The 25384-nt window shown below is 50.6% G+C and overlaps 2 protein-coding genes across 3 annotated transcripts; one reads left to right on the top strand and one right to left on the bottom strand.

The window, feature by feature from the left end:
- Positions 1 to 868: 868 nt before the first annotated feature.
- LOC120036434 lies at positions 869 to 6846 on the bottom strand. 2 transcript variants are annotated; one of them, XM_038982868.1, is made up of 12 exons: positions 6736 to 6846; positions 6401 to 6488; positions 5344 to 5374; positions 3761 to 3844; positions 3419 to 3561; positions 3175 to 3300; positions 3006 to 3051; positions 2845 to 2904; positions 2053 to 2435; positions 1858 to 1962; positions 1390 to 1504; positions 869 to 1270 (listed from the first exon to the last, which is right to left on the bottom strand). In XM_038982868.1, the coding sequence occupies exons 2-12, from the start codon at positions 6485 to 6487 to the stop codon at positions 1254 to 1256; spliced, it is 1197 nt and encodes a 398-aa protein (XP_038838796.1). In that variant the 5' UTR covers position 6488; positions 6736 to 6846; the 3' UTR covers positions 869 to 1253. The 2 variants fall into 2 exon arrangements, with proteins under 2 accessions (XP_038838796.1, XP_038838797.1); XM_038982869.1 differs by having other exon boundaries at positions 1390 to 1501.
- Positions 6847 to 7099: 253 nt separating this feature from the next.
- Positions 7100 to 25161, top strand: LOC120036435 (testis-expressed protein 10 homolog). Its single transcript, XM_038982870.1, has 13 exons — positions 7100 to 7211; positions 7505 to 7709; positions 7841 to 8028; positions 9352 to 9678; positions 9765 to 9980; positions 10092 to 10338; positions 10421 to 10533; positions 10891 to 11147; positions 11252 to 11387; positions 11519 to 11688; positions 14042 to 14219; positions 24407 to 24495; positions 24614 to 25161. Exons 2-13 carry the CDS (start codon positions 7524 to 7526, stop codon positions 24775 to 24777), a joined length of 2271 nt encoding a protein of 756 aa, XP_038838798.1. The 5' UTR covers positions 7100 to 7211; positions 7505 to 7523; the 3' UTR covers positions 24778 to 25161.
- Positions 25162 to 25384: the final 223 nt, after the last annotated feature.

The following is a 25384-nucleotide window of genomic DNA, read 5'->3' as shown; positions in this document are numbered from 1 at the left end:
CTCTTTGGCCTGAATGCCAAGTGTCACATCTGGAGAAAACCTGGCAACATCCCTATGGTGAAGTACAGTGGCAGCATCATGCTGTGGGGATGTTTTTCAGTGGCAGGGAGACTAGTCAGGACCAAGGGAAAGACAAATGGAGCAAAGTACAGAGAGATCCTTGATGAAAACCTGCTCCAGAGCGCTCAGGACCTCAGACTGGGGCGAAGGTTCACTTTCAACAGAACAACCCTAAGCACACAGAACCCAGGAGTGGCTTCAGAACAAGTCTCAATGTCCTGGAGTGGCCCAGCCAGAGTCTGGACTTGAATCCAATCAAACATCTCTGGAGACTTGAAAATAGCTATGCAGTGATGCTCCCCATCCAATCTGACAGAGCTTGAAAGGATCTGCAGAGAACAAGAGAAACTCCCCAACGACAGCTTGTAGCATCTTTCTCAACTTGCCTACCTGGTTAAATAAATAAAAAAATACAGAAGACAACTCGAGGCTGTAATTGCTGGCAATGGTGCATCAACAAACTGAGTAAAGGGTCTGAATACTTATGCAAATATATTTCAGTGTAAGTCACTTCCAAACATTTCTAAAAACCTGTTTTTACTTATTGGGTAGTGTGTAGATTAATACATTTTAGAATACGGCTGTAATGTATGAAAATGTGGAAAAGGTCAGGGTCTGAATACTCTCCAAATGCACCATACATCCTGGGATTTCATTCAGGCCCAGCCACTCTGAGTCTTCCCCCCACAAAAGGTTCTTTAATACTCCTCAGTTTCATCAGCTGTCAGGGTGGCTGGTCTCAGACGATCCCGCAAGTGAAGCCACGTGTGGAGAAAAACAGCAATGACAAGCCCAACTCAAATAGCAGTCAGTACATCAGTAACCCATTTACCACCAAACATTTGTTTCCCTAAACATTACACTTGTTTTCTATCAAACACTTCATTTCTAAACATTAGACAAGATTTTTTCCAAGAAACCCCAGTAAAATATGCCAAAATCACATATGAATACAGACAATGGTTTAAACTAAAAGTCACACTTTGGTCCAACCTATTCATGTCAAAAGAAGTTATGTAAAAACAAAGTCTGCACTAATAAGTACACAATTGTGTCAGAGTTTCTGCTTTGAAGGAAAATTATAACGATATAAAATAAAAATCCTCCAGTGGCTAGACAGGCAGCTGCAGACCCCATGGACTCAGGGTATATCTTGGTGGGGGATGGATCAGTTGTAGTACCTGGATGGACCATCAGTATCTGGAAGGGCCTGCAGAGAGGAGATAAAATCGATGAGACTGATGTACTGTAGGTTATTTTTGAACAAACTACAGCCATTAAAAGGCTGGACGTGTGTGTATTTAATTTGTCAACTGGGGCCGTGTGTACCGGAGAGGTTCCCAGAGAAGCCACCTGAGAAGCGGTCACTACCGCTAGACATTCTGGGAGCATCGGAGTAGCTCATGGAGCCCAGCGACAAACCGCTCTTCATACTAGGACCCTGCTGGAGACAAACGCACATACACTGAATCAAGGAAAACATCAAAGGGGACAAACTACTGAGGAATTCTTTGTGGTTTTCTGAATCACACCATCTACCTTACGACTGTATGGGAGTACACAAGGAACAGGTTTAGACACAGTAAGGACATGTGCTGTCAGAACACAGAAGGTTCTAGAGCACTGCCTTGTACTGCCATAATCAACAGCAATAAATCACTGACTGAACACAGACAGGAAGTGGGTTAAAGGACTGAAATGTCACGTCACCAGTTCCTGTTGCAGGAAGCACCTAAGAGCTGCTTGTTGCACTGGTATTGCAGCTGACAGAGCACGTTGTGTGTGTGTGCTGCATACCGAGGAAACACTCCTAAGTCTGTAGTCCATTAGGACATCCGTCAGCTTCTGTGTCACCTTCAGCACGATCTGAGCATCACCCTCGTTCTCGATCTGGAAATTGTCCTACACACAGGAAACAGACCCTCAACACACACAGCATGTTGAAATAACACGTGAAAGCATAGTTCCACACACACACACAGTTCCACTCACCAGGTATTTGAGCAGTGTGGACGGAAGGCTGCTGGTTTCAGGTACCGCTCCCATCAACCCATGGCCTGATCCACTTCCCATCTGTCCCCCTCTGAACTCATCAGGGTAGCGGCTTCCCGGACTCTCTCCCAACAGCCCCTCCTGGCCAAAGCTTCCGTCCCTTCCCCCTCCCAGCCCAAAGCCATCGGCTGAAACCCCCAGCCTCTGCCCCCCCGTATTGTCAGGGTAGTCTCGGAACCTCATGTCCCTTTTCTGGAAGGCAGTAGAGGGAGTGGAGCGAGACAGGGGGTCAGAGTAGCCCCCCATACCACCCATGGGGTAGTTGAGTCCGCCGCCTTGGAGAGTGAACTCCCCTGGGAACAGAGGCTCTGCAAACCTGCCACCTAGAGGGAGACAAAAGACTGCATTTGGACTACTACACAACACTGCATCCCAGCATAGACCAGTCAAGCAAACAAAGGTCTTATCACCTCAGCAATCTCGGTTAACCCGGAAGTAAAATTTCAAGTAATTTGGACAGCTGCGTGATTATTTATACTTGTTTGAAATTGCAAACATACTCAACTAAAGCCCCCCCCCGCGAAGCACTTGAGGCGAAGCAGGTTAAGCACCGCCTTTACCCAATAAGGCCAAATAACCAGTGATGAAAAACAAAACCGGAACTAATGCTGCTCGGATCTCACGCATCCCATTCAGTCCTTGCAGATTATCTCAGTCTACATTCAGAATCTGCCCACGGGAGATTATCACCTCAGAGGCAACCTTACACTTCTCCCCCACACACGCTCTCACCTGGTTTTGGTCCTCTAGCTCCCATCCCTCCTGGTGGCCCCATGTTGGGGATTGCTGAACCTGTGATGACAGGGAGATATGTCAGAACCACAGTACATTTAAAAACAGACTGAGCACAATGAGATTCAGACAAACTTGAGAATAAACATAGAAAAACGTACGTAGTCCTGCAAACGCTTGGACCTCACTGGGCTCCTTCAGAATCACCTGAAAACACCGTACAGAATCAAGTCAATAACCAACAGCACCAGAGAGGTCCCCCCCGACGCATCTCAATAGTCTGCCGTGTTTTCTTTTCCTCATCCATAGCTTTCTGCTCCCCCTTCTCACCATTAGCTGTCCCCTGCCCTCTGCCCTCTCCAGCTCTGCTGCTGCTGCTTTCACCTTCTTCCTCACTTCATGGTCCTTTGTGGCAGCATCTTCCTTAAAGGGCATCTTGGCAGAATGATTTTGCTTCTGGAGAACAGATGAGACCATACAGTTACACAGCATCATAACACAGACCTGTAGATCCAACAGCCTTTTACTGGGACTTTTACTGTGAAAGTTAACAGTGACACACACACGGCCTCACCATATATCTGAAGGAGTGCTTCCAGCCCTTGATGTGAGCCAGCATGTCAGTCTGCAGACGGCTTACCTTCTTGCAGAGTTTACACTGGTAATGGGGAGGGACTGACTTACTGGGGCTGCGGTACTCCCACACATACTGAAGACCTGCAGAACATGAGTGACAGCTCTAACAAACAACTATGGGCAATGAAACATCTCAACAACCAATCATAGACTTGAAAAACAAATCAGAGCCCCATGAAGCCTATATTAGTGAAAGAGTGCAATGGGGTGACTTGACTTAAATCTCTTGAACCCTTTGGGGCATAGGGCTACTACCATGGTGCAATGAGTAGGTACTCACCAATGACAGTCTCACCAGTGATGGCCTTCAACTGTTTGGTCAAGGAGGGGGTGGTCTGGACATTTCCCGCCTTGGTGGTGAACACTGGGAAACGCACAGAAGTCAACACAAAGCACAAACATGGCAGAGACTGCATAATGAGATCGCCATCCTAACCACGGACAGGTGAGACAAAAGGGTCCACACGTCCAGTCATCTGACCAGCAGGCAGCCAATAGCTGAAGAGCCTTATACTTCAGGAAGTGAAACACTGCAGGTATACTTCAAAAGAAGGTATAGCTTTAAAAAGGTCACTGTGCATTCCTTACACAAACCCCCAGTCAAAAGACTTGTAGTGGAGTTTAGAGGTCCTTCATTTACTGAACAACAGTTAGAAACACAACCCCTGCTCTTCTGAGCCTCTGAGGTCCTGTTTCCAGCCGTGCATCATCGACAACGTCTGGTAAGAATCTTTACCATTTGTGCGCTAGTCAGGTTCTGCTAAAAACACAGATTGGTTGGGAGTACTGGAATCTCCTGCTCTGGCTGGTAATCAAAGTTGCTGGTAACCAAAAATAACTTAATTTGATTCGCTGTGTGCAATTCAAGCCCCACCTTCACAAGATCATGATTCCTTAGAAGGTTGCCTGGAAGGCACACCAGGGTCTGTTTCATGCCACGTTATAGTACTGACCGCTACACAGAAGAGAAGCTAATCTGAGGTATGGAGTCCTGCTGAAAACCGTAGGGGCTGCAGTTCTTCTGCCCACCTAGACACAAATTCTCTCACTCCCATCAGGCACTCCTCCATACCTGTGTCCAATTAAAGCAGTGAAACTCTTGCATGGGCACAGCAGGTCCCAGCCCCATTGGCAGACAGTGAGTTGAAACACTTCCTACTCTTTGAGGGCCAATAAAGGCCCCGAAAGAAAGTCCTGCTGCCAGCATCCATTGCCCATCTGAACTACCATAGGCTTATGAGGCCACATTTTTGTGCCGGGGGCTGATAGCCCTAAATTACATTGGGATGGAGTATCCCATCTCATCCACCACCAATGTGTAGCACCCAACTGGGTGATGTACGGCAGTCATTTGGGCCCACAACATCTGACCCAGACAGGATCCTTACTGATTTGACTTGCACCAATATGGGGCAACAGCTCTACAGGACTGCAGAGAGCACCTGCACACCTATGAGTTCCCTAGAGTTAGACATTCTTCTGAGGACAGGTTTCACGTTGCGGTTTCTAAAGTTGTTCAGACTGTAAATCATGGACCAAAGTGTTTTATGAAATAAAACTACTTTTAATCCATCTAAAAAGATTTGTGCACATTGTATCAAAGACAGACCCCCCAAAATGTCATTGAAATGAACACTAGGGAAAAGCCTTTGTGAGCCACACAGCCTAAGCCTGTGGACAGTGACTAAGTTCACTGGCATTTACAGCAACCTCTAAGAGTTGTGAATCTCAGACGCAGCCCAGAGCCCACGCTTGGACTTGCCCCCTGCCCAATCAGCCACCAGCAGAAAGGCAGGAGGATGTGAAGTCACAGCTCCCAACCTCCTATCAGAGGCAGTGATGCTGTGTGGAGGCAGAACTTACCTATGTCAGCAGAGAAGTTAGGCTGCTTTCTCTGTCAGTTGGGATAACCAGGCCGAAGGAGAGAGAGACAGACAGGCATTAGTGAGACTGGAGGCAGCAGAGGGGCAAACCCCACTGCACCGTTCCCCAAACAGTGGGTCAGGACCCCCTAGAGGGTTGCAGCTTAAGATTGGGTTCTGGATAGAAACATTGGTTTGGTTTAAGCAAAAGCTTCAGGTGGACCACAGCAGAAAAACACATCGGAGAAACCTACTGCACTCCTGTCTCTATGGAGAGAGAGAAATGTAATTTCAGCCTCTCCTCCATGACCCGGTCAGTGACATGAGGGAACTCTGAGCTGTCACTGACTCTGCACCGTACACATGCGCTTTACCTTGAAACGAAAGTACAAGTACTCTAGTCAGGGGTTCCAATCAGAATATATATCTGTCACAAAGGCATCATATAACCAAGCTGCCAGTGAGCCCTAGTGCTTATAGCTCAGCAGTACAATTAGTGGTATGGGGGCTGACTGCCCACTTAATAGAAAGACAGCGATAAAGAGGGCATGAGATTGCCCAGAGAAAACACCCAGCCCTGTTACCCTCGTTAGTTGCAGCACTTCTACACTTGGTAACAGGATTATCTGGAATTCCTGCTGCCCACAATACTCTTTAGCATCTCGTAGTCAATGGGTAACTCAAGCCCTGATTGAGGGGCAGTGCAGCAGGCTGCATCTCCACAGAAACACTTAGTCTCAGGAGACCAGAGAGCACTGATCAGTCCCTGCTACTCCAGCAGTGTCCAGTGTCTGTGTCCAGCCAAGGGCGGCTAGTAAGGGTCCATACCACTTCCTCTGCACAGAGTACTGCTACAACTTTAGGAATGAAACCAGTTAGAAGACCATACAAAGACTACGTACACAGTACTCTCAAAACCACTGTTTTGGAATCCTCTTATCACAATAGACACTTCAGGATGGATTAATTAACCTCATCTGGGTTGTGAATGACTAGTACTACAACTATAATCCTAACCGGGGGCAATTGGCATGATTACCATGGGAGACTGAACTTACCCTGTTGTTAGCCCCTCCATTAGCGTTCCTGAACCTCTTGTGTGGTGGGGCGCCATAAGATGGCCTTGGATTGTTGCCTTGCTGCATTCTGAGGGTCATCACAAACAAATAAAGACAGCGTTTAATATCTAGTTATATGGGCCACATCATTTTTTAGGGTGACTCAGAAACAACGCAGCTGGCCTTCTTGTTGGCAAAACCACTTGGCCACGCACGGTGCAAAATATGGTGATTAGCTAGCTGTATCCACAATATAGTAACGCTACCCGGACAACGTCCTCCAGGGTTACTATAGAATAAATACGGTGTGGTATGAGTGACATGGAATACTCTACCTGAAAAATTAAGATTCGCTAAAACCAGAGCGGGGTGAATTTTGCGTGTCAAGAAGAACAACTAGCAAATTGACGCACGCGAAATTGTGTATCTCTTTATAGAAAGACCCGTGACGTACCTGATTTTGTGAGCCTATGCGTTTGCCTGTGTACTCGAAGTCGGAAATTTGAGTTCAAATCAATAAAAAAATATTAAAAGATAATAACGACATACATTTTTCATTTGAAGTGTATCCTTTACACAAGTTGCAATAAAACACTGATATATGTAGACGTGAAATTGAGAACAGGAAAAAACAAACAAATGTTGCAGGCAAATGTGAAGACAGCTTAGCTAGTTGTCGTATCAAAGAGAAAGGCCCATGTTTGTAAAGAAACAACACGAGCTTGGTTTTGCTGATTGACCGTCTTCAAAAGCTACATTCGGCGCGGGAACGCTACTGCATGCACAATTATTTCTGACAGTGTCAACACACGTGGGTATTATTATTACGTTTCAAAACGCAATCAATTATTCTGGGTTTACTACTCATAGATTCTGTGTAAGAGCCGGTAGCCTGCAAACTCACTGCTGCCCACTGTGATTGTGGTCTCCTCCTGGTCCATCACTAGCACACACTTCGTTATTGTGTCAAATGGCACCATATTCCCCAAATAGTGAACCACTTCATCAACATCAACCCTGTTTGGCTCTGGTCAGAACAGAAGTAGTGCACTATATTAGAGAATTGTTTGCAATTTAAGATGTTCCCCATGTTTCTCTCCACAGATAGTCCTATCCTGCAGAGATGACCAAGTGCAAGAAGAAGAAGAGGCAGGATGACTTCCAGAAGGTCAAGCTGAAGGTGGGGAAGACCAAGCCTAAAGCTGACAATGCCACCAACATCAACTTCCGCACCAAGGGAATAAACCTAACTGAACAGCTGAAGAAAGATGCTAATGCACCCACCACACACCGGAAGCTCAACATCAAGGTAGGTAACACACACACACACACACACACACACACACACACACACACACACACACACACACACACACACACACACACACACACACACACTCACTCCTCTACTGTACCTTATGCTGTGTGCCTCCCCTCTAGGACCTGTTGTCCCAGCTGCATCACTACAGTGGTACAGTGAAACAGGGAGCTCTTGTGGGACTGAGGGAGCTGCTGACCCTTCACCCCTCAGAGTTAGACCAACACCTCTCCAGTCTGCTCAGCGAGGCTGCTGCCGTCTTCACAGACAAGGACCCGAATGTACGGATGTCTGCCACACGCCTGCTCAGGTTAGAAAAGCATTTTGTTATGACAGTGGGAATTTGTCTTCAGGTCTTTGAAAAAATATATATATTTCATCTTTATTTCACCAGGTAGATCAGTTGAGAACAAGTTCTCATTTACAACTGCGACCTGGCCAAAATAAAGCAGTGTGAAAAAAAACAACACAGAGTTACACATAGGATAAACAAAAGTACAGTCAATAACAATAGAAAAATCTATATACAGTGTGTGCAAATGGAGTAAGGAGGTAAGGCAATAAATAGGCCATAGTGGTGAAATAATTACGATATAGCAATTAAACACTGGAGTGATAGATGTGCAAGTAGAGATACTGGGGTGCAAAGGAGCAAAATAAATAACAGTTTGGGGATGAGGTAGTTGGATGGACACTTTACAGATGGGCTATGTATAGGTGCAGTGATCTGCGAGCTGCTCTGACAGCTTAAAGTTAGAGAGGGAGATATGAGTCTCCAGCTTCAGTGATTTTTGCAGTTCGTTCCAGTCATTGGCAGCAGAGAACTGGAAAAGCAGCCAAAGGAGGAATTGGCTTTGGGGGTGACCAGAGAGATATACCTGCTGGAGTGCGTGCTACGTTTGGGTGTTGTTATGGTGACCAGTGAGCTGAGATAAGGCAAAGCTTTACCTAGCAAAGACTTATAGATGACCTGGAGCCAGTGGGTCTGGCGATGAATATGTAGCGAGGGCCAGCCAACGAGAGCATACAGGTCGCAGTGGTGGGTGGTATATGGGGCTTTGGTGACAAAACGGATGGCACTGATAGACTGCATCCAGTTTGCTGTGTAGAGTGTTGGAGGCTATTTTGTAAATTACATCGTCGAGGATCGGTAGGATAGTCAGTTTGACGAGGGTATGTTTGGCAGCGTGAGTGAAGGAGGCTTTGTTGTGAAATAGGAAGCAGATTCTAGATTTAATTTTGGATTGGAGATGCTTAATATGAGTCTGGAAGGAGATTTTACAGTCTAACCAGACCCCTAGGTATTTGTAGTTGTCCACATATTCTAAGTCAGAACCGTCCAGAGTAGTGATGCTAGTCGGGCGGCGGGTGCGGGCAGCGATCGGTTGAAGAGCATGCATTTAGTTTTACTAGCGTTTAAGAGCAGTTGGAGGCAACGGAAGGAGTGTTGTATGGCATTGAAGCTCGTTTGGAGGTTTGTTAACACAGTGTCCACAGTGTCTGTTCTCCAACCCTCACAAAACCATACACCACTTAAGAGCAGCACAGTCCTTGGAGAAATGCCTTAATACCAGTTCTTCTACTAGTGCACCTCCCTAACCTTTAACCTCTACCCTCTCCGTGCCCTGCTCAGGTTCATAGCCCAGAGTGTGCCAGCGGAGCGGACATCTCCATTCTTCCCTCTCCTCTCTGCCCACCTCTCCTGTGCCATGACCCACATCGAGACGGGTATCCAGGAGGATGCCCTGAAGGTCCTCGACGTTTTGCTGGACCACTATCCTGCCCTGCTGGCTGCTTGTCCCGCCCTGCTGCTCACCAACTTCCTGGAGCTGATCTCACACAAAAGTACCGGGGGCGGGGCAAGGAAGGGGCAGGAGGGGAAGGGGAGGAGCTGGGCCCTGTCAGTCAACCCTAACAGGAACGTGACTGGTCAGCAGTGGAGACTCACAGTGCTGCTCAGGTACTCATACACTTGCAATGAGTTAGCAGTGTCCTATTGGTGTGTACATTTTTCTGGCATGACCTTTGTGTTTGTGTGTTTTCCAGACTGGGGCGTTTTCTTCAGGCGGTAGTTGAGGAGAGGCGAGCGGAGGAGGGGGTTGCATGTGTCTCAGGTGACATGTTCAGTGTTTTGAATGGACAAGGAGGAGCTAACGCACCTTTGGAGCTCAACTGGGAGGAGCTTACCTACAGAAAAGACGGATTTCAGGTGTTTGAACATTCAGGAGCCATGCCCACTCCGCACTCCACCTTCAAACTCAGGTACGCACATCACAGACACACACTTCATTAACAAGCATACACACACACACTCTGCTGACTCACTCTCCTGTCCTGCTCATCATCTGTCCCTTTCCTCCACTGTATTTGTAGGCCGGAGACTGAGCCTGGGGCTGGAGTGAGTGAGGGTCTGGGCACAGGGGAGGCTGTACGGGGCTTTGCCTCCACCCTGGTGCCCCTTCTACTAGATGTCTGGGTAGAGGCTAGTGCCAGCGACCGGAGCAAGACTGACAGTGCTCATCTCCTCACCCCCGACGCCATGTCACTGATGTACCAGGTCCTCTCCATACTACAGCTGCTACGCAAGCTGGCGCCACAGAGAGAACACCAGGATACACTGGTAACACACACACAGTCGTTCTCTCTCAGTATAAGATGTGTGGTTACCTTTGTTCTATTAACAGTGGTGTTTGTGTGTTTAGGATGCGTGGTTTCGCAGTGAGTACCTGGGGGATTTTAAGCAGCACTTCATGAAGAACTTCCCCTATGGAAATCTGGACACCCCTAAACAAAGGCGGAAGACAGACCCCAAGAGGTGAGGTGGGGTGAGGTGGTGCTAGGGCCCTTGGTGTATGTGTAGGTACTCCAGCTTTTCCCAAACTAGGGGTCGCTACCCCATATGTGTCGCCTGATTTGAAAATCGGGTCGTGAGAGAAACTCTGGGGGTAAAAACATCTGGTCTATAGTCAACTGAATGCTCTGCTTAGTCGTAGAACCACGGTTAAATTTCAGATATTAGCGGTTAGGACAAACAGCGGTTTCTGTTTTCTTACTAAAAATTAGCTCTAACCATTGAACAGTTTGAGCTATTAGCAATTCTGATATATAATATCAGCACAAAATGACTGGGGGGGACATCATTAAAAGTGTGTGTTTGGGTGTGGTGTTTCAGGAGTAAGCAGGAACCTACAATCCCAGGGCAGACAGTGGAACCCTTGGCTCTGAACGTGCTGCTCTGCCAGGTCATGGTTTCCATGGTTACCCTCAGCCAGAGGGAGGGGCAAGCCCAGGAGCCCGATGCTGAGTGGCTGATGCCTCTGAGAGGGTTTGTCCAAGAGACTCTGTCCAGTGGGGCCAAGCTGAGCCAAAGACATCTACATACACTCCTGGAGACTGTCTGGAGAATGGCCATCACACAACGCAGCAGGGGTAAGACTGTGTGTGTGGGTTTGTGTGGGCTGTCAAGGGTGCGGTTATGAGTTAATCTTAAATGGTTTTCGCATGTCTGGCGTCCTAACCGGTGGTGTGTGTAGCGGTGACGGAGGATCTGTTACAGGCGGTGTATGTTCAGTACCAGCAGATGAACCTGAATCTGCAGACCAGAACACTGCTACTTTCCTTCTACAGCAGACTGTACCTACAGGAACACAACCACACACATATCGCCAGGTAACACACACACACACGTTCTAGTGTTTACTGTACCAAATAACCAAAGATATATGTAGGCATAACCAAGTCTGCAGGGTAGATTACTCTGCTCCTAAAGGTCTTTCTTCCTCTCCGGTCTCCCCCTTCAGGAGTAGAGTGTTGTCTCGGTGGCTGGCTGCTCTACCGCTCCAGTTGTCCCAGCTAGGCCACCGTAACCCTGCCCTCTCAGACAGGCTCCTGCTCTCCATCCAGGCTGCTGCCTCCCGCGGGAACAAGGCTCTGCTGAACTCCCTACACACGCATGCATGCAGGCTCTACGGTGAATACACACACACACACATGTATGCAGGCTCTACGGTGAATACACACACACACATGTATGCAGGCTCTACGGTGAATACACACACACACACACACACACACACCTGCATGCAGGCTCTACGGTGAATACACACACACACACCTGCATGCAGGCTCTACGGTGAATACACACACACCTGCATGCAGGCTCTACGGTGAATACACACACACACACACACACACCTGTATGCAGGCTCTATGGTATATACAACAACAAAAATCACATGTGAAGCTCCACTTATAACAGTCGGGCAGATCGGTACTAAACAGGTAGTCACTAAATGGCCATCCTAGAAAATACCTAAATGTACCTTTTGGAGATGGTAACACAAACCCCCTATGTTTCTCCACTGGGGGGCAGTAAAGGTCCATCTGAACTCCATAGCAGAAGAGAGAGGGGAGCATGTTGTACAAGCTAGAGACAAAGGTTGGAGGAGTCTCAGTTAAAAGGGGTGGAGGGCACCTATGTTGTAATATAAGCTAAGATATAACTGGTGAGGGGGTTTCTGTTATGAGTAAAGGCCCTAGGCAAGACAGATCTGAGGGTGAGGGGGTTTGTGTTATGATTAAAGGCCCTAGGGAAGACAGATCTGGGGAGGGTGAGGGGGTTTGTGTTATGATTAAAGGCCCTAGGGAAGACAGATCTGGGGAGGGTGAGGGGGTTTGTGTTATGATTAAAGGCCCTAGGGAAGACAGATCTGTGGAGGGTGAGGGTGGTTGTGTTATGATTAAAGGCCCTAGGGAAGACAGATCTGGGGAGGGTGAGGGGGTTTGTGTTATGATTGAAGGCCCTAGGGAAGACAGATCTGGGGAGGGTGAGGGGGTTTGTGTTATGATTAAAGGCCCTAGGGAAGACAGATCTGGGGAGGGTGAGGTGGTTTGTGTTATGATTAAAGGCCCTAGGGAAGACAGATCTGGGGAGGGTGAGGGGGTTTGTGTTATGATTGAAGGCCCTAGGGAAGACAGATCTGGGGAGGGTGAGGGGGTTTGTGTTATGATTAAAGGCCCTAGGGAAGACAGATCTGGGGAGGGTGAGGGGGTTTGTGTTATGATTAAAGGCCCTAGGGAAGACAGATCTGGGGAGGGTGAGGGGGTTTGTGTTATGATTGAAGGCCCTAGGGAAGACAGATCTGGGGAGGGTGAGGTGGTTTGTGTTATGATTAAAGGCCCTAGGGAAGACAGATCTGGGGAGGGTGAGGGGGTTTGTGTTATGATTAAAGGCCCTAGGGAAGACAGATCTGGGGAGGGTGAGGTGGTTTGTGTTATGATTGAAGGCCCTAGGGAAGACAGATCTGGGGAGGGTGAGGTGGTTTGTGTTATGATTGAAGGCCCCAGAGAAGACAGAGTGGGCGATTCACCATCACAAGACTCTGTTTGTCTGAATGGTCTGTGACATCAGCAATGTGCGTCAGCAGCCAACATAATATAATACAGACTATCTGATCATTACTACTCTCTCTCTTTATCTCTCTCCCTATCTCTCTAGCGCTCTCTCTTTATCTCTGTCTGTTTGATGATTTTCTTTCTTAGACCATAAACTGGTGATGGATAGTCCATTCACTCTTTACGTCACCATTGGCTTCTTGTTGCTAGGTACGGTGTGTGTGTTTCCAACACCGTGGTCCTGGATAGGTACAGGAGTGCAAGCTTTTGTTCCAGCCCAGCACTAACACACCAGATTCAGCTAATCAAGGGCTTGATGGTTACAGGTGACTCTAATGATGGGGTGTGTTGGACAGGAACTCAGGCTCTCCAGGACCACAGATGCCCTCCTCTGCTGTAGTGTATGAGCTGTAGTTGGTGATGTGTAGAGCAGCCAAACTGGTGAAAAAATATTACAGTTTGAACTTTAACGACTTTAACAAGGTAGAAAGTGTATAGAGTTGATAATAAATGTACATTTCTAAATCATTTACTCTCTGAAAAAGTGTTCTTCAATCACAGTATTTTTTTTATATAAAGCTTTTAGCAGCATTTTTGTTGATTTTGTGGTCTCAAACCAGTGAGTTTATTTAAATTCTTAATCAAGAATATGGGCAAAATGTAATTATTGAGAATGAGAGGTGGGAATGTTGTTCGCTTGTCATATAATTGCTATATTTAATATCAATATAGAATTTACAATTTTTTTTCAAATTGTATTTTTACTTATTTTTCTCGACGCGAATATTGAGTCAAGACTGAGACAACCTGGTTCAATATGGGTCCTGAGACAACCAGTTGAGAACCACTGTTGTAGAGTTTGTATATTGACGTGTGTGTGTGTGTGTGTGTGTGTGTGTGTGTGTGTGTGTGTGTGTGTGTGTGTGTAGACCCACAGGAGGGCAGTGTGGTATTGTTACCGGCTGAGTCTCAGCAGCGATTGGTCCAGCTACTCTACTTCCTGCCTGTGATGTCACAGGGTCTATTGGCCAATCTGAGTCGCTGCTGCACTGCGGGACGCGTCTCTGCCGGCCTGGCTGCCTCCCTCATACGCATCATACACCTCAGGTAACCCCAGCAACCTCCCAAAGCTACAGACTGAGGTCACAAACTCTGTCACTAACCCAATGTTCTTACATGGTCCCCGTGTCACAGAAATGTGAGAGTCATGTGCCATGTGGTTTAAACAACGTTTGACCGTTGAGGTTTCATCCTCTAAACATCTAGATGATGTCCAGGGCAGACCAACATCACGTGGCCTTTACGCTTTCACATCGTTTCTCTTGCACTTGAGAATGTTCTGAATAGAATTTTCAATTCATAAGTGTGTGTGTGTGTGTGTGTGTGTGTGTGTGTGTGAGAGAGCCGTCAGTCGTTCCAGGTTAGAGAGGGGAGACAGCAGACCGATGGTTTGCCAGCTTAATGGAATCAAACAATCAACCAATTAAGGCACGTCGATGGTTGTGGCACAAGATCAGTGTCATGAGCTCATGGTTTATAACAAGGCCTGACGCTGATGGCACTTGATGGGAATTTATAGTTCACTAGACCTTTAGATGGCAGTGTTGGTCCTTTAGTGTGCTGTTGTGTGTGAGCATATCAATGTTCTGCTGTTTGGTCATGCTGTGGTTTGCCAGTGATTTCTCACACGCATCCGGCCTTGCATAACGCTATGATGTCATCAGTGTTCATCGCCAGCAAGTGTGTGTGTATTTCTGAGACACCCAGTGTTTCTCTGGGGTGGTGTTACACACACACACCTGACTAGGGGTTGGGGGAGTGTATGTGTGTAGAGACTAGGGGTTGGGGCAGTGTGTGTGTGTAGAGACTAGGGGTTGGGGCAGTGTGTGTGTGTAGAGACTAGGGGTTGGGGCAGTGTGTGTGTGTAGAGACTAGGGGTTGGGGCAGTGTGTGTGTGTAGAGACTAGGGGTTGGGGCAGTGTGTGTGTGTAGAGACTAGGGGTTGGGGCAGTGTGTGTGTGTAGAGACTAGGGGTTGGGGCAGTGTGTGTGTGTAGAGACTAGGGGTTGGGGCAGTGTGTGTAGAGACTAGGGGTTGGGGCAGTGTGTGTGTAGAGACTTGGGGCTGTGTGTGTGTAGAGACTAGGGGTTGGGGCAGTGTATGTGTGTAGAGACTAGGGGTTGGGGCAGTGTATGTGTGTAGAGACTAGGGGTTGGGGCAGTGTATGTGTGTAGAGACTAGGGGTTGGGGCAGTGTGTGTGTAGAGACTAGGGGTTGGGGCAGTGTGTGTGTGTAGAGACTAGGGGTTGTGTGTGTGTGTAGAGACTAGGGGTTGGGGCAGTGTGTGTGTGTAGAGACTTGGGGCTGTGTGTGTGTAGAGACTAGGGGTTGGGGCTGTGTGTGTGTAGAGACTAGGGGTTGGGGCAGTGTGTGTGTGTAGAGACTAGGGGTTGAGGCAGTGTGTGTGCGTAGAGACTATGGGTTGGGGCAGTGTGTGTGTGTGTAGAGACTAGGGGTTGGGGCAGTGTGTGTGTGTAGAGACTAGGGGTTGGGGCAGTGTGTGTGTGTAGAGACTAGGGGTTGGGGCAGTGTGTGTGTGTAGAGACTAGGGGTTGGGGCAGTGTGTGTGTGTAGAGACTAGGGGTTGGGGCAGTGTGTGTCTAGAGACTAGGGGTTGGGGCAGTGTGTGTGCGTAGAGACTATGGGTTGGGGCAGTGTGTGTGTGTGTGTAGAGACTAGGGGTTGGGGCAGTGTGTGTGTGTGTGTAGAGACTAGGGGTTGGGGCAGTGTGTGTGTGTGTGTAGAGACTAGGGGTTGGGGCAGTGTGTGTGTGTGTGTAGAGACTAGGGGTTGGGGCAGTGTGTGTGTGTGTGTAGAGACTAGGGGTTGGGGCAGTGTGTGTGTGTGTGTAGAGACTAGGGGTTGGGGCAGTGTGTGTGTGTGTGTAGAGACTAGGGGTTGGGGCAGTGTGTGTGTGTGTGTAGAGACTAGGGGTTGGGGCAGTGTGTGTGTGTGTAGAGACTAGGGGTTGGGGCAGTGTGTGTGTGTAGAGACTAGGGGTTGGGCAGTGTGTGTGCGTGTTAGAGACTAGGGGTTGGGGCAGTGTGTGTGCGTAGAGACTAGGGGTTGGGGCAGTGTGTGTGCGTAGAGACTAGGGGTTGGGGCAGTGTGTGTGTGTGTAGAGACTAGGGGTTGGGGCTGTGTGTGTGTGTGTAGAGACTAGGGGTTGGGGCAGTGTGTGCGTAGAGACTAGGGGTTGGGGCAGTGTGTGTGCGTAGAGACTAGGGGTTGGGGCAGTGTGTGTGCGTAGAGACTAGGGGTTGGGGCAGTGTGTGTGCGTAGAGACTAGGGGTTGGGGCAGTGTGTGTGTCTAGAGACTAGGGGTTGGGGCAGTGTGTGTGTCTAGAGACTAGGGGTTGGGGCAGTGTGTGTGTGTAGAGACTAGGGGTTGGGGCAGTGTGTGTGTGTAGAGACTAGGGGTTGGGGCAGTGTGTGTGTGTAGAGACTAGGGGTTGGGGCAGTGTGTGTGTGTAGAGACTAGGGGTTGGGGCAGTGTGTGTGTGTAGAGACTAGGGGTTGGGGCAGTGTGTGTGTGTAGAGACTAGGGGTTGGGGCAGTGTGTGTGTGTAGAGACTAGGGGTTGGGGCAGTGTGTGTGTGTCTAGAGACTAGGGGTTGGGGCAGTGTGTGTGTGTGTAGAGACTAGGGGTTGGGGCAGTGTGTGTGTAGAGACTAGGGGTTGGGGCAGTGTGTGTGTAGAGACTAGGGGTTGGGGCAGTGTGTGTGTGTGTGTAGAGACTAGGGGTTGGGGCAGTGTGTGTGTAGAGACTAGGGGTTGGGGCAGTGTGTGTGTGTGTGTAGAGACTAGGGGTTGGGGCAGTGTGTGTGTGTGTAGAGACTAGGGGTTGGGGCAGTGTGTGTGTGTGTAGAGACTAGGGGTTGGGGCAGTGTGTGTGTAGAGACTAGGGGTTGGGGCAGTGTGTGTCTAGAGACTAGGGGTTGGGGCAGTGTGTGTGTGTGTGTGTAGAGACTAGGGGTTGGGGCAGTGTGTGTGTGTGTAGAGACTAGGGGTTGGGGCAGTGTGTGTGCGTAGAGACTAGGGGTTGGGGCAGTGTGTGTGCGTAGAGACTAGGGGTTGGGGCAGTGTGTGTGCGTAGAGACTAGGGGTTGGGGCAGTGTGTGTGCGTAGAGACTAGGGGTTGGGGCAGTGTGTGTGCGTAGAGACTAGGGGTTGGGGCAGTGTGTGTGTGTGTAGAGACTAGGGGTTGGGGCAGTGTGTGTGTAGAGACTAGGGGTTGGGGCAGTGTGTGTGTGTGTGTAGAGACTAGGGGTTGGGGCAGTGTGTGTGTAGAGACTAGGGGTTGGGGCAGTGTGTGTGTGTGTAGAGACTAGGGGTTGGGGCTGTGTGTGTGTGTGTAGAGACTAGGGGTTGGGGCTGTGTGTGTGTGTGTAGAGACTAGGGGTTGGGGCAGTGTGTGTGTGTGTAGAGACTAGGGGTTGGGGCAGTGTGTGTGTGTGTAGAGACTAGGGGTTGGGGCAGTGTGTGTGTGTAGAGACTAGGGGTTGGGGCAGTGTGTGTGTGTGTGTGTAGAGACTAGGGGTTGGGGCAGTGTGTGTGTGTGTAGAGACTAGGGGTTGGGGCAGTGTGTGTGTGTGTAGAGACTAGGGGTTGGGGCAGTGTGTGTGTGTAGAGACTAGGGGTTGGGGCAGTGTGTGTGTGTAGAGACTAGGGGTTGGGGCAGTGTGTGTGTGTAGAGACTAGGGGTTGGGGCAGTGTGTGTGTGTGTAGAGACTAGGGGTTGGGGCAGTGTGTGTGTGTGTGTGTGTGTGTGTAGAGACTAGGGGTTGGGGCAGTGTGTGTGTGTGTAGAGACTAGGGGTTGGGGCAGTGTGTGTGTGTAGAGACTAGGGGTTAGGGCAGTGTGTGTGTGTAGAGACTAGGGGTTAGGGCAGTGTGTGTGTGTAGAGACGAGGGGTTGGGGGAGAGTGTGTGTGTGTAGAGACTAGGGGTTGGGGCAGTGTTTGTGTGTGTAGAGACTAGGGGTTGGGGCAGTGTGTGTGTGTGTAGAGACTAGGGGTTGGGGCAGTGTGTGTGTGTAGAGACTAGGGGTTGGGCCAGTGTGTGTGTAGAGACTAGGGGCTGGGGCAGTGTGTGTGTGTGTGTAGAGACTAGGGGTTGGGGCAGTGTGTGTGTGTGTAGAGACTAGGGGTTGGGGCAGTGTGTGTGTGTAGAGACTAGGGGTTAGGGCAGTGTGTGTGTGTGTGTGTGTGTAGAGACTAGGGGTTGGGGGAGTGTGTGTGTGTGTAGAGACTAGGGGTTGGGGGAGTGTGTGTGTGTAGAGACTAGGGGTTGGGGGAGTGTGTGTGTGTAGAGACTAGGGGTTGGGGGAGTGTGTGTGTGTAGAGACTAGGGGTTGGGGGAGTGTGTGTGTAGAGACTAGGGGTTGGGGGAGTGTGTGTGTGTGTGTGTGTAGAGACTAGGGGTTGGGGGAGTGTGTGTGTGTGTAGAGACTTGGGGTTGGGGGAGTGTATGTGTGTAGAGACTAGGGGTTGGGGCAGTGTGTGTGTGTGTAGAGACTAGGGGTTGGGGCTGTGTGTGTGTGTGTAGAGACTAGGGGTTGGGGCTGTGTGTGTGTCTAGAGACTAGGGGTTGGGGCAGTGTGTGTGTGTAGAGACTAGGGGTTGGGGCAGTGTGTGTGTGTAGAGACTAGGGGCTGGGGCAGTGTGTGTGTGTGTGTGTAGAGACTAGGGGTTGGGGCAGTGTGTGTGTGTGTAGAGACTAGGGGTTGGGGCAGTGTGTGTGTGTAGAGACTAGGGGTTAGGGCAGTGTGTGTGTGTGTGTGTGTAGAGACTAGGGGTTGGGGGAGTGTGTGTGTGTGTAGAGACTAGGGGTTGGGGGAGTGTGTGTGTGTAGAGACTAGGGGTTGGGGGAGTGTGTGTGTAGAGACTAGGGGTTGGGGGAGTGTGTGTGTAGAGACTAGGGGTTGGGGGAGTGTGTGTGTAGAGACTAGGGGTTGGGGCAGTGTGTGTGTGTGTAGAGACTTGGGGTTGGGGGAGTGTATGTGTGTAGAGACTAGGGGTTGGGGCAGTGTGTAGAGACTAGGGGTTGGGGCTGTGTGTGTGTGTGTAGAGACTAGGGGTTGGGGCAGTGTGTGTGTCTAGAGACTAGGGGTTGGGGCAGTGTGTGTGTGTAGAGACTAGGGGTTGGGGCAGTGTGTGTGTGTAGAGACTAGGGGTTGGGGCTGTGTGTGTGTGTGTGTAGAGACTAGGGGTTGGGGCAGTGTGTGTGTGTGTGTAGAGACTAGGGGTTGGGGCAGTGTGTGTGTGTGTAGAGACTAGGGGTTGGGGCAGTGTGTGTGTGTGTAGAGACTAGGGGTTGGGGCAGTGTGTGTGTGTGTGTGTGTAGAGACTAGGGGTTGGGGCAGTGTGTGTGTAGAGACTAGGGGTTGGGGCAGTGTGTGTGTGTGTAGAGACTTGGGGCAGTGTGTGTGTGTGTGTAGAGACTAGGGGTTGGGGCAGTGTGTGTGTGTGTGTGTAGAGACTAGGGGTTGGGGCAGTGTGTGTGTGTGTGTGTAGAGAGACTAGGGGTTGGGGCAGTGTGTGTGTGTGTGTAGAGAGACTAGGGGTTGGGGCAGTGTGTGTGTGTGTGTAGAGAGACTAGGGGTTGGGGCAGTGTGTGTGTGTGTGTGTAGAGAGACTAGGGGTTGGGGCAGTGTGTGTGTGTGTAGAGACTAGGGGTTGTGGCAGTGTGTGTGTGTAGAGACTAGGGGTTGGGGCAGTGTGTGTGTGTGTGTAGATACTAGGGGTTGGGGCAGTGTGTGTGTGTGTAGAGACTAGGGGTTGGGGCAGTGTGTGTGTGTGTAGAGACTAGGGGTTGGGGCAGTGTGTGTGTGTGTAGAGACTAGGGGTTGGGGCAGTGTGTGTGTGTAGAGACTAGGGGTTGGGGCAGTGTGTGTGTGTGTGTAGAGACTAGGGGTTGGGGCAGTGTGTGTGTGTAGAGACTAGGGGTTGGGGCAGTGTGTGTGTGTGGAGACTAGGGGTTGGGGCAGTGTGTGTGTGTAGAGACTAGGGGTTGGGGCAGTGTGTGTGTAGAGACTAGGGGTTGGGGCAGTGTGTGTGTGTGTCTAGAGACTAGGGGTTGGGGCAGTGTGTGTGTGTGTCTAGAGACTAGGGGTTGGGGCAGTGTGTGTGTGTGTCTAGAGACTAGGGGTTGGGGCAGTGTGTGTGTGTGTGTCTAGAGACTAGGGGTTGGGGCAGTGTGTGTGTGTGTGTCTAGAGACTAGGGGTTGGGGCAGTGTGTGTGTGTGTGTGTGTAGAGACTAGGGGTTGGGGCAGTGTGTGTGTAGAGACTAGGGGTTGGGGCACTGTGTGTGTGTGTGTAGAGACTAGGGGTTGGGGCACTGTGTGTGTGTAGAGACTAGGGGTTGGGGCAGTGTGTGTGTGTGTCTAGAGACTAGGGGTTGGGGCAGTGTGTGTGTGTGTAGAGACTAGGGGTTGGGGCAGTGTGTGTGTGTGTAGAGACTAGGGGTTGGGGCAGTGTGTGTGTGTGTGTGTAGAGACTAGGGGTTGGGGCAGTGTGTGTGTAGAGACTAGGGGTTGGGGCAGTGTGTGTGTGTGTAGAGACTTGGGGCAGTGTGTGTGTGTGTGTAGAGACTAGGGGTTGGGGCAGTGTGTGTGTGTGTAGAGACTAGGGGTTGGGGCAGTGTGTGTGTGTGTAGAGACTAGGGGTTGGGGCAGTGTGTGTGTGTGTAGAGACTAGGGGTTGGGGCAGTGTGTGTGTGTGTGTGTGTAGAGAGACTAGGGGTTGGGGCAGTGTGTGTGTGTAGAGAGACTAGGGGTTGGGGCAGTGTGTGTGTGTGTAGAGACTAGGGGTTGTGGCAGTGTGTGTGTGTAGAGACTAGGGGTTGGGGCAGTGTGTGTGTGTGTAGATACTAGGGGTTGGGGCAGTGTGTGTGTGTAGATACTAGGGGTTGGGGCAGTGTGTGTGTGTCTAGAGACTAGGGGTTGGGGCAGTGTGTGTGTGTGTAGAGACTAGGGGTTGGGGCAGTGTGTGTGTGTCTAGAGACTAGGGGTTGGGGCAGTGTGTGTGTGTGTAGAGACTAGGGGTTGGGGCAGTGTGTGTGTGTGTAGAGACTAGGGGTTGGGGCAGTGTGTGTGTGTGTAGAGACTAGGGGTTGGGGCAGTGTGTGTGTGTGTGTAGAGACTAGGGGTTGGGGCACTGTGTGTGTGTGTAGAGACTAGGGGTTGGGGCAGTGTGTGTGTGTAGAGACTAGGGGTTGGGGCAGTGTGTGTGTGTAGCGACTAGGGGTTGGGGCAGTGTGTGTGTGTGTGTCTAGAGACTAGGGGTTGGGGCAGTGTGTGTGTCTAGAGACTAGGGGTTGGGGCAGTGTGTGTGTGTAGAGACTAGGGGTTGGGGCAGTGTGTGTGTGTAGAGACTAGGGGTTGGGGCTGTGTGTGTGTGTGTGTAGAGACTAGGGGTTGGGGCAGTGTGTGTGTGTGTGTAGAGACTAGGGGTTGGGGCAGTGTGTGTGTGTGTAGAGACTAGGGGTTGGGGCAGTGTGTGTGTGTGTAGAGACTAGGGGTTGGGGCAGTGTGTGTGTGTGTGTGTGTAGAGACTAGGGGTTGGGGCAGTGTGTGTGTAGAGACTAGGGGTTGGGGCAGTGTGTGTGTGTGTAGAGACTTGGGGCAGTGTGTGTGTGTGTGTAGAGACTAGGGGTTGGGGCAGTGTGTGTGTGTGTGTGTAGAGACTAGGGGTTGGGGCAGTGTGTGTGTGTGTGTGTAGAGAGACTAGGGGTTGGGGCAGTGTGTGTGTGTGTGTAGAGAGACTAGGGGTTGGGGCAGTGTGTGTGTGTGTGTAGAGAGACTAGGGGTTGGGGCAGTGTGTGTGTGTGTGTGTAGAGAGACTAGGGGTTGGGGCAGTGTGTGTGTGTGTAGAGACTAGGGGTTGTGGCAGTGTGTGTGTGTAGAGACTAGGGGTTGGGGCAGTGTGTGTGTGTGTGTAGATACTAGGGGTTGGGGCAGTGTGTGTGTGTGTAGAGACTAGGGGTTGGGGCAGTGTGTGTGTGTGTAGAGACTAGGGGTTGGGGCAGTGTGTGTGTGTGTAGAGACTAGGGGTTGGGGCAGTGTGTGTGTGTAGAGACTAGGGGTTGGGGCAGTGTGTGTGTGTGTGTAGAGACTAGGGGTTGGGGCAGTGTGTGTGTGTAGAGACTAGGGGTTGGGGCAGTGTGTGTGTGTGGAGACTAGGGGTTGGGGCAGTGTGTGTGTGTAGAGACTAGGGGTTGGGGCAGTGTGTGTGTAGAGACTAGGGGTTGGGGCAGTGTGTGTGTGTGTCTAGAGACTAGGGGTTGGGGCAGTGTGTGTGTGTGTCTAGAGACTAGGGGTTGGGGCAGTGTGTGTGTGTGTCTAGAGACTAGGGGTTGGGGCAGTGTGTGTGTGTGTGTCTAGAGACTAGGGGTTGGGGCAGTGTGTGTGTGTGTGTCTAGAGACTAGGGGTTGGGGCAGTGTGTGTGTGTGTGTGTAGAGACTAGGGGTTGGGGCAGTGTGTGTGTAGAGACTAGGGGTTGGGGCACTGTGTGTGTGTGTAGAGACTAGGGGTTGGGGCACTGTGTGTGTGTAGAGACTAGGGGTTGGGGCAGTGTGTGTGTGTGTCTAGAGACTAGGGGTTGGGGCAGTGTGTGTGTGTGTAGAGACTAGGGGTTGGGGCAGTGTGTGTGTGTGTAGAGACTAGGGGTTGGGGCAGTGTGTGTGTGTGTGTGTAGAGACTAGGGGTTGGGGCAGTGTGTGTGTAGAGACTAGGGGTTGGGGCAGTGTGTGTGTGTGTAGAGACTTGGGGCAGTGTGTGTGTGTGTGTAGAGACTAGGGGTTGGGGCAGTGTGTGTGTGTGTAGAGACTAGGGGTTGGGGCAGTGTGTGTGTGTGTAGAGACTAGGGGTTGGGGCAGTGTGTGTGTGTGTAGAGACTAGGGGTTGGGGCAGTGTGTGTGTGTGTGTGTGTAGAGAGACTAGGGGTTGGGGCAGTGTGTGTGTGTGTGTGTAGAGAGACTAGGGGTTGGGCAGTGTGTGTGTGTGTAGAGACTAGGGGTTGTGGCAGTGTGTGTGTGTAGAGACTAGGGGTTGGGGCAGTGTGTGTGTGTGTAGATACTAGGGGTTGGGGCAGTGTGTGTGTGTAGATACTAGGGGTTGGGGCAGTGTGTGTGTGTCTAGAGACTAGGGGTTGGGGCAGTGTGTGTGTGTGTAGAGACTAGGGGTTGGGGCAGTGTGTGTGTGTCTAGAGACTAGGGGTTGGGGCAGTGTGTGTGTGTGTAGAGACTAGGGGTTGGGGCAGTGTGTGTGTGTGTAGAGACTAGGGGTTGGGGCAGTGTGTGTGTGTGTAGAGACTAGGGGTTGGGGCAGTGTGTGTGTGTGTGTAGAGACTAGGGGTTGGGGCACTGTGTGTGTGTGTAGAGACTAGGGGTTGGGGCAGTGTGTGTGTGTAGAGACTAGGGGTTGGGGCAGTGTGTGTGTGTAGCGACTAGGGGTTGGGGCAGTGTGTGTGTGTGTGTCTAGAGACTAGGGGTTGGGGCAGTGTGTGTGCGTAGAGACTAGGGGTTGGGGCAGTGTGTGTGCGTCTAGAGACTAGGGGTTGGGGCAGTGTGTGTGCGTCTAGAGACTAGGGGTTGGGGCAGTGTGTGTGCGTCTAGGGGTTGGGGCAGTGTGTGTGCGTCTAGGGGTTGGGGCAGTGTGTGTGCGTCTAGGGGTTGGGGCAGTGTGTGTGCGTCTAGGGGTTGGGGCAGTGTGTGTGCGTCTAGGGGTTGGGGCACTGTGTGTGCGTCTAGGGGTTGGGGCAGTGTGTGTGCGTCTAGGGGTTGGGGCAGTGTGTGTGCGTCTAGGGGTTGGGGCAGTGGAATGTGGCAGAGACGTCATGGAAGGATGGGAATATTGTCCTGTTAAGTCACATGTCTCTAATGTTACAGAACACACCATGTATTTATCTCTGACCCCCCCCCCCTTCCTCTTCACCCCCACATTGCGCGCACACACACACACACACACAATTTGTTTAACTCTAACCCTTTCGTCCTCCTCACCCCACCCTGCGCACAGACACACTCTCTCTCTCTGCTCGGGGGAAACTCAATTCTGTTTAATGTGGTCAGTTCCAGGTAAGCATACAGAAATGGACATAAGTGTGATCCATATTGTCAGAAAACAAACCGGAACAATCCTCCATCCTGTAAGAGCACTTTTGTTATGCTCTATCACTCCACCAACACTCCAGACCGTCCTCTCTCACTCCATTGTAACCTGTGTGCGTTTCAGGTCCTCTTTTTGTGGCTGGTCAGTAGGGTCTCAGGACACAACCCTGCGTGATGTTGACTACATCAGCTTCCTGTTCTCCACCCTCACAGGTCAGGCTCTGCCCTCATATTTCCTGTCTCACTGGTATCTGGTCAACAGATGTGATGAATCTTCAGGTTCGTGAAGAAGTACACTCCAAGAAAACTGACCAATCTTTCTCTCCTTCAGGGTTTTCGTCTGATGAGCTGGCCACCCTGCAGGAGGCTGGGGATGAGAGCGTGCTCCCTCCCTCCCCCCTCTCCCCCCTCAGCCTCTACCCTACCCCCCTGGAGCAATTCACACACCACTGGGACGTGGTGGAGGTCAGGACACACCTCACTCAGAACACCTAGCAGGGCTTTATAAGTGACTGTTGTGACAGAAACAGGAAGAGACGATGAATGAGAGGTCAAGATGGAGTGTAAAATGTGAAAAGAGAAAGACAGCGACCGAGATGGAGACTGAGCACTTCTGCCAGTGTAGTGTACTTGTGAGAGGTGTTCTGGACACTGTGTTAGTTATTTAGTTCCCCCTGGTGTCACACACAGGGCTCAGAGGGGGGATGCTTTATCTGGCCACGCTGGCCAAGAGGGGAACCTTTATCGCGTTGCGCAGGCTGTGTCTGCGTGGTTATCGGGCACTGTGGAAATGTAGAAATGCTAATGAGAGCCTGTGGCATGACGGGAGTGTGACATTTGTGCTCGGAAATTACCGTTAAAGGAAACGTGCCCCGAAGCAAGAGGTGTGTGTGTGGAGGGGAGGGGGGGGGGGGGGGGCTATAATCACTAATTCAGCTCTTCAATTAGAGCCTGAGATCCTGGTCATCTCATCGCCATGTCTGAGTCAATCAGACTGAGGGTTGGGGGGGCAGGGTGGACGGGATTAGGGGACGGACCATGTCTGCTCTGATTCCACTAATGAGACAGGATTGTTTTTAATGGAGGAGAGAATGCCAACAGG

Source organism: Salvelinus namaycush, unplaced genomic scaffold, assembly GCF_016432855.1.
Source record: "Salvelinus namaycush isolate Seneca unplaced genomic scaffold, SaNama_1.0 Scaffold1329, whole genome shotgun sequence".
Classification (NCBI taxonomy): domain Eukaryota; kingdom Metazoa; phylum Chordata; class Actinopteri; order Salmoniformes; family Salmonidae; genus Salvelinus; species Salvelinus namaycush.
Note: the sequence above shows the minus strand (reverse complement) of the source record. Positions and strands in the feature narration are given on the sequence as shown.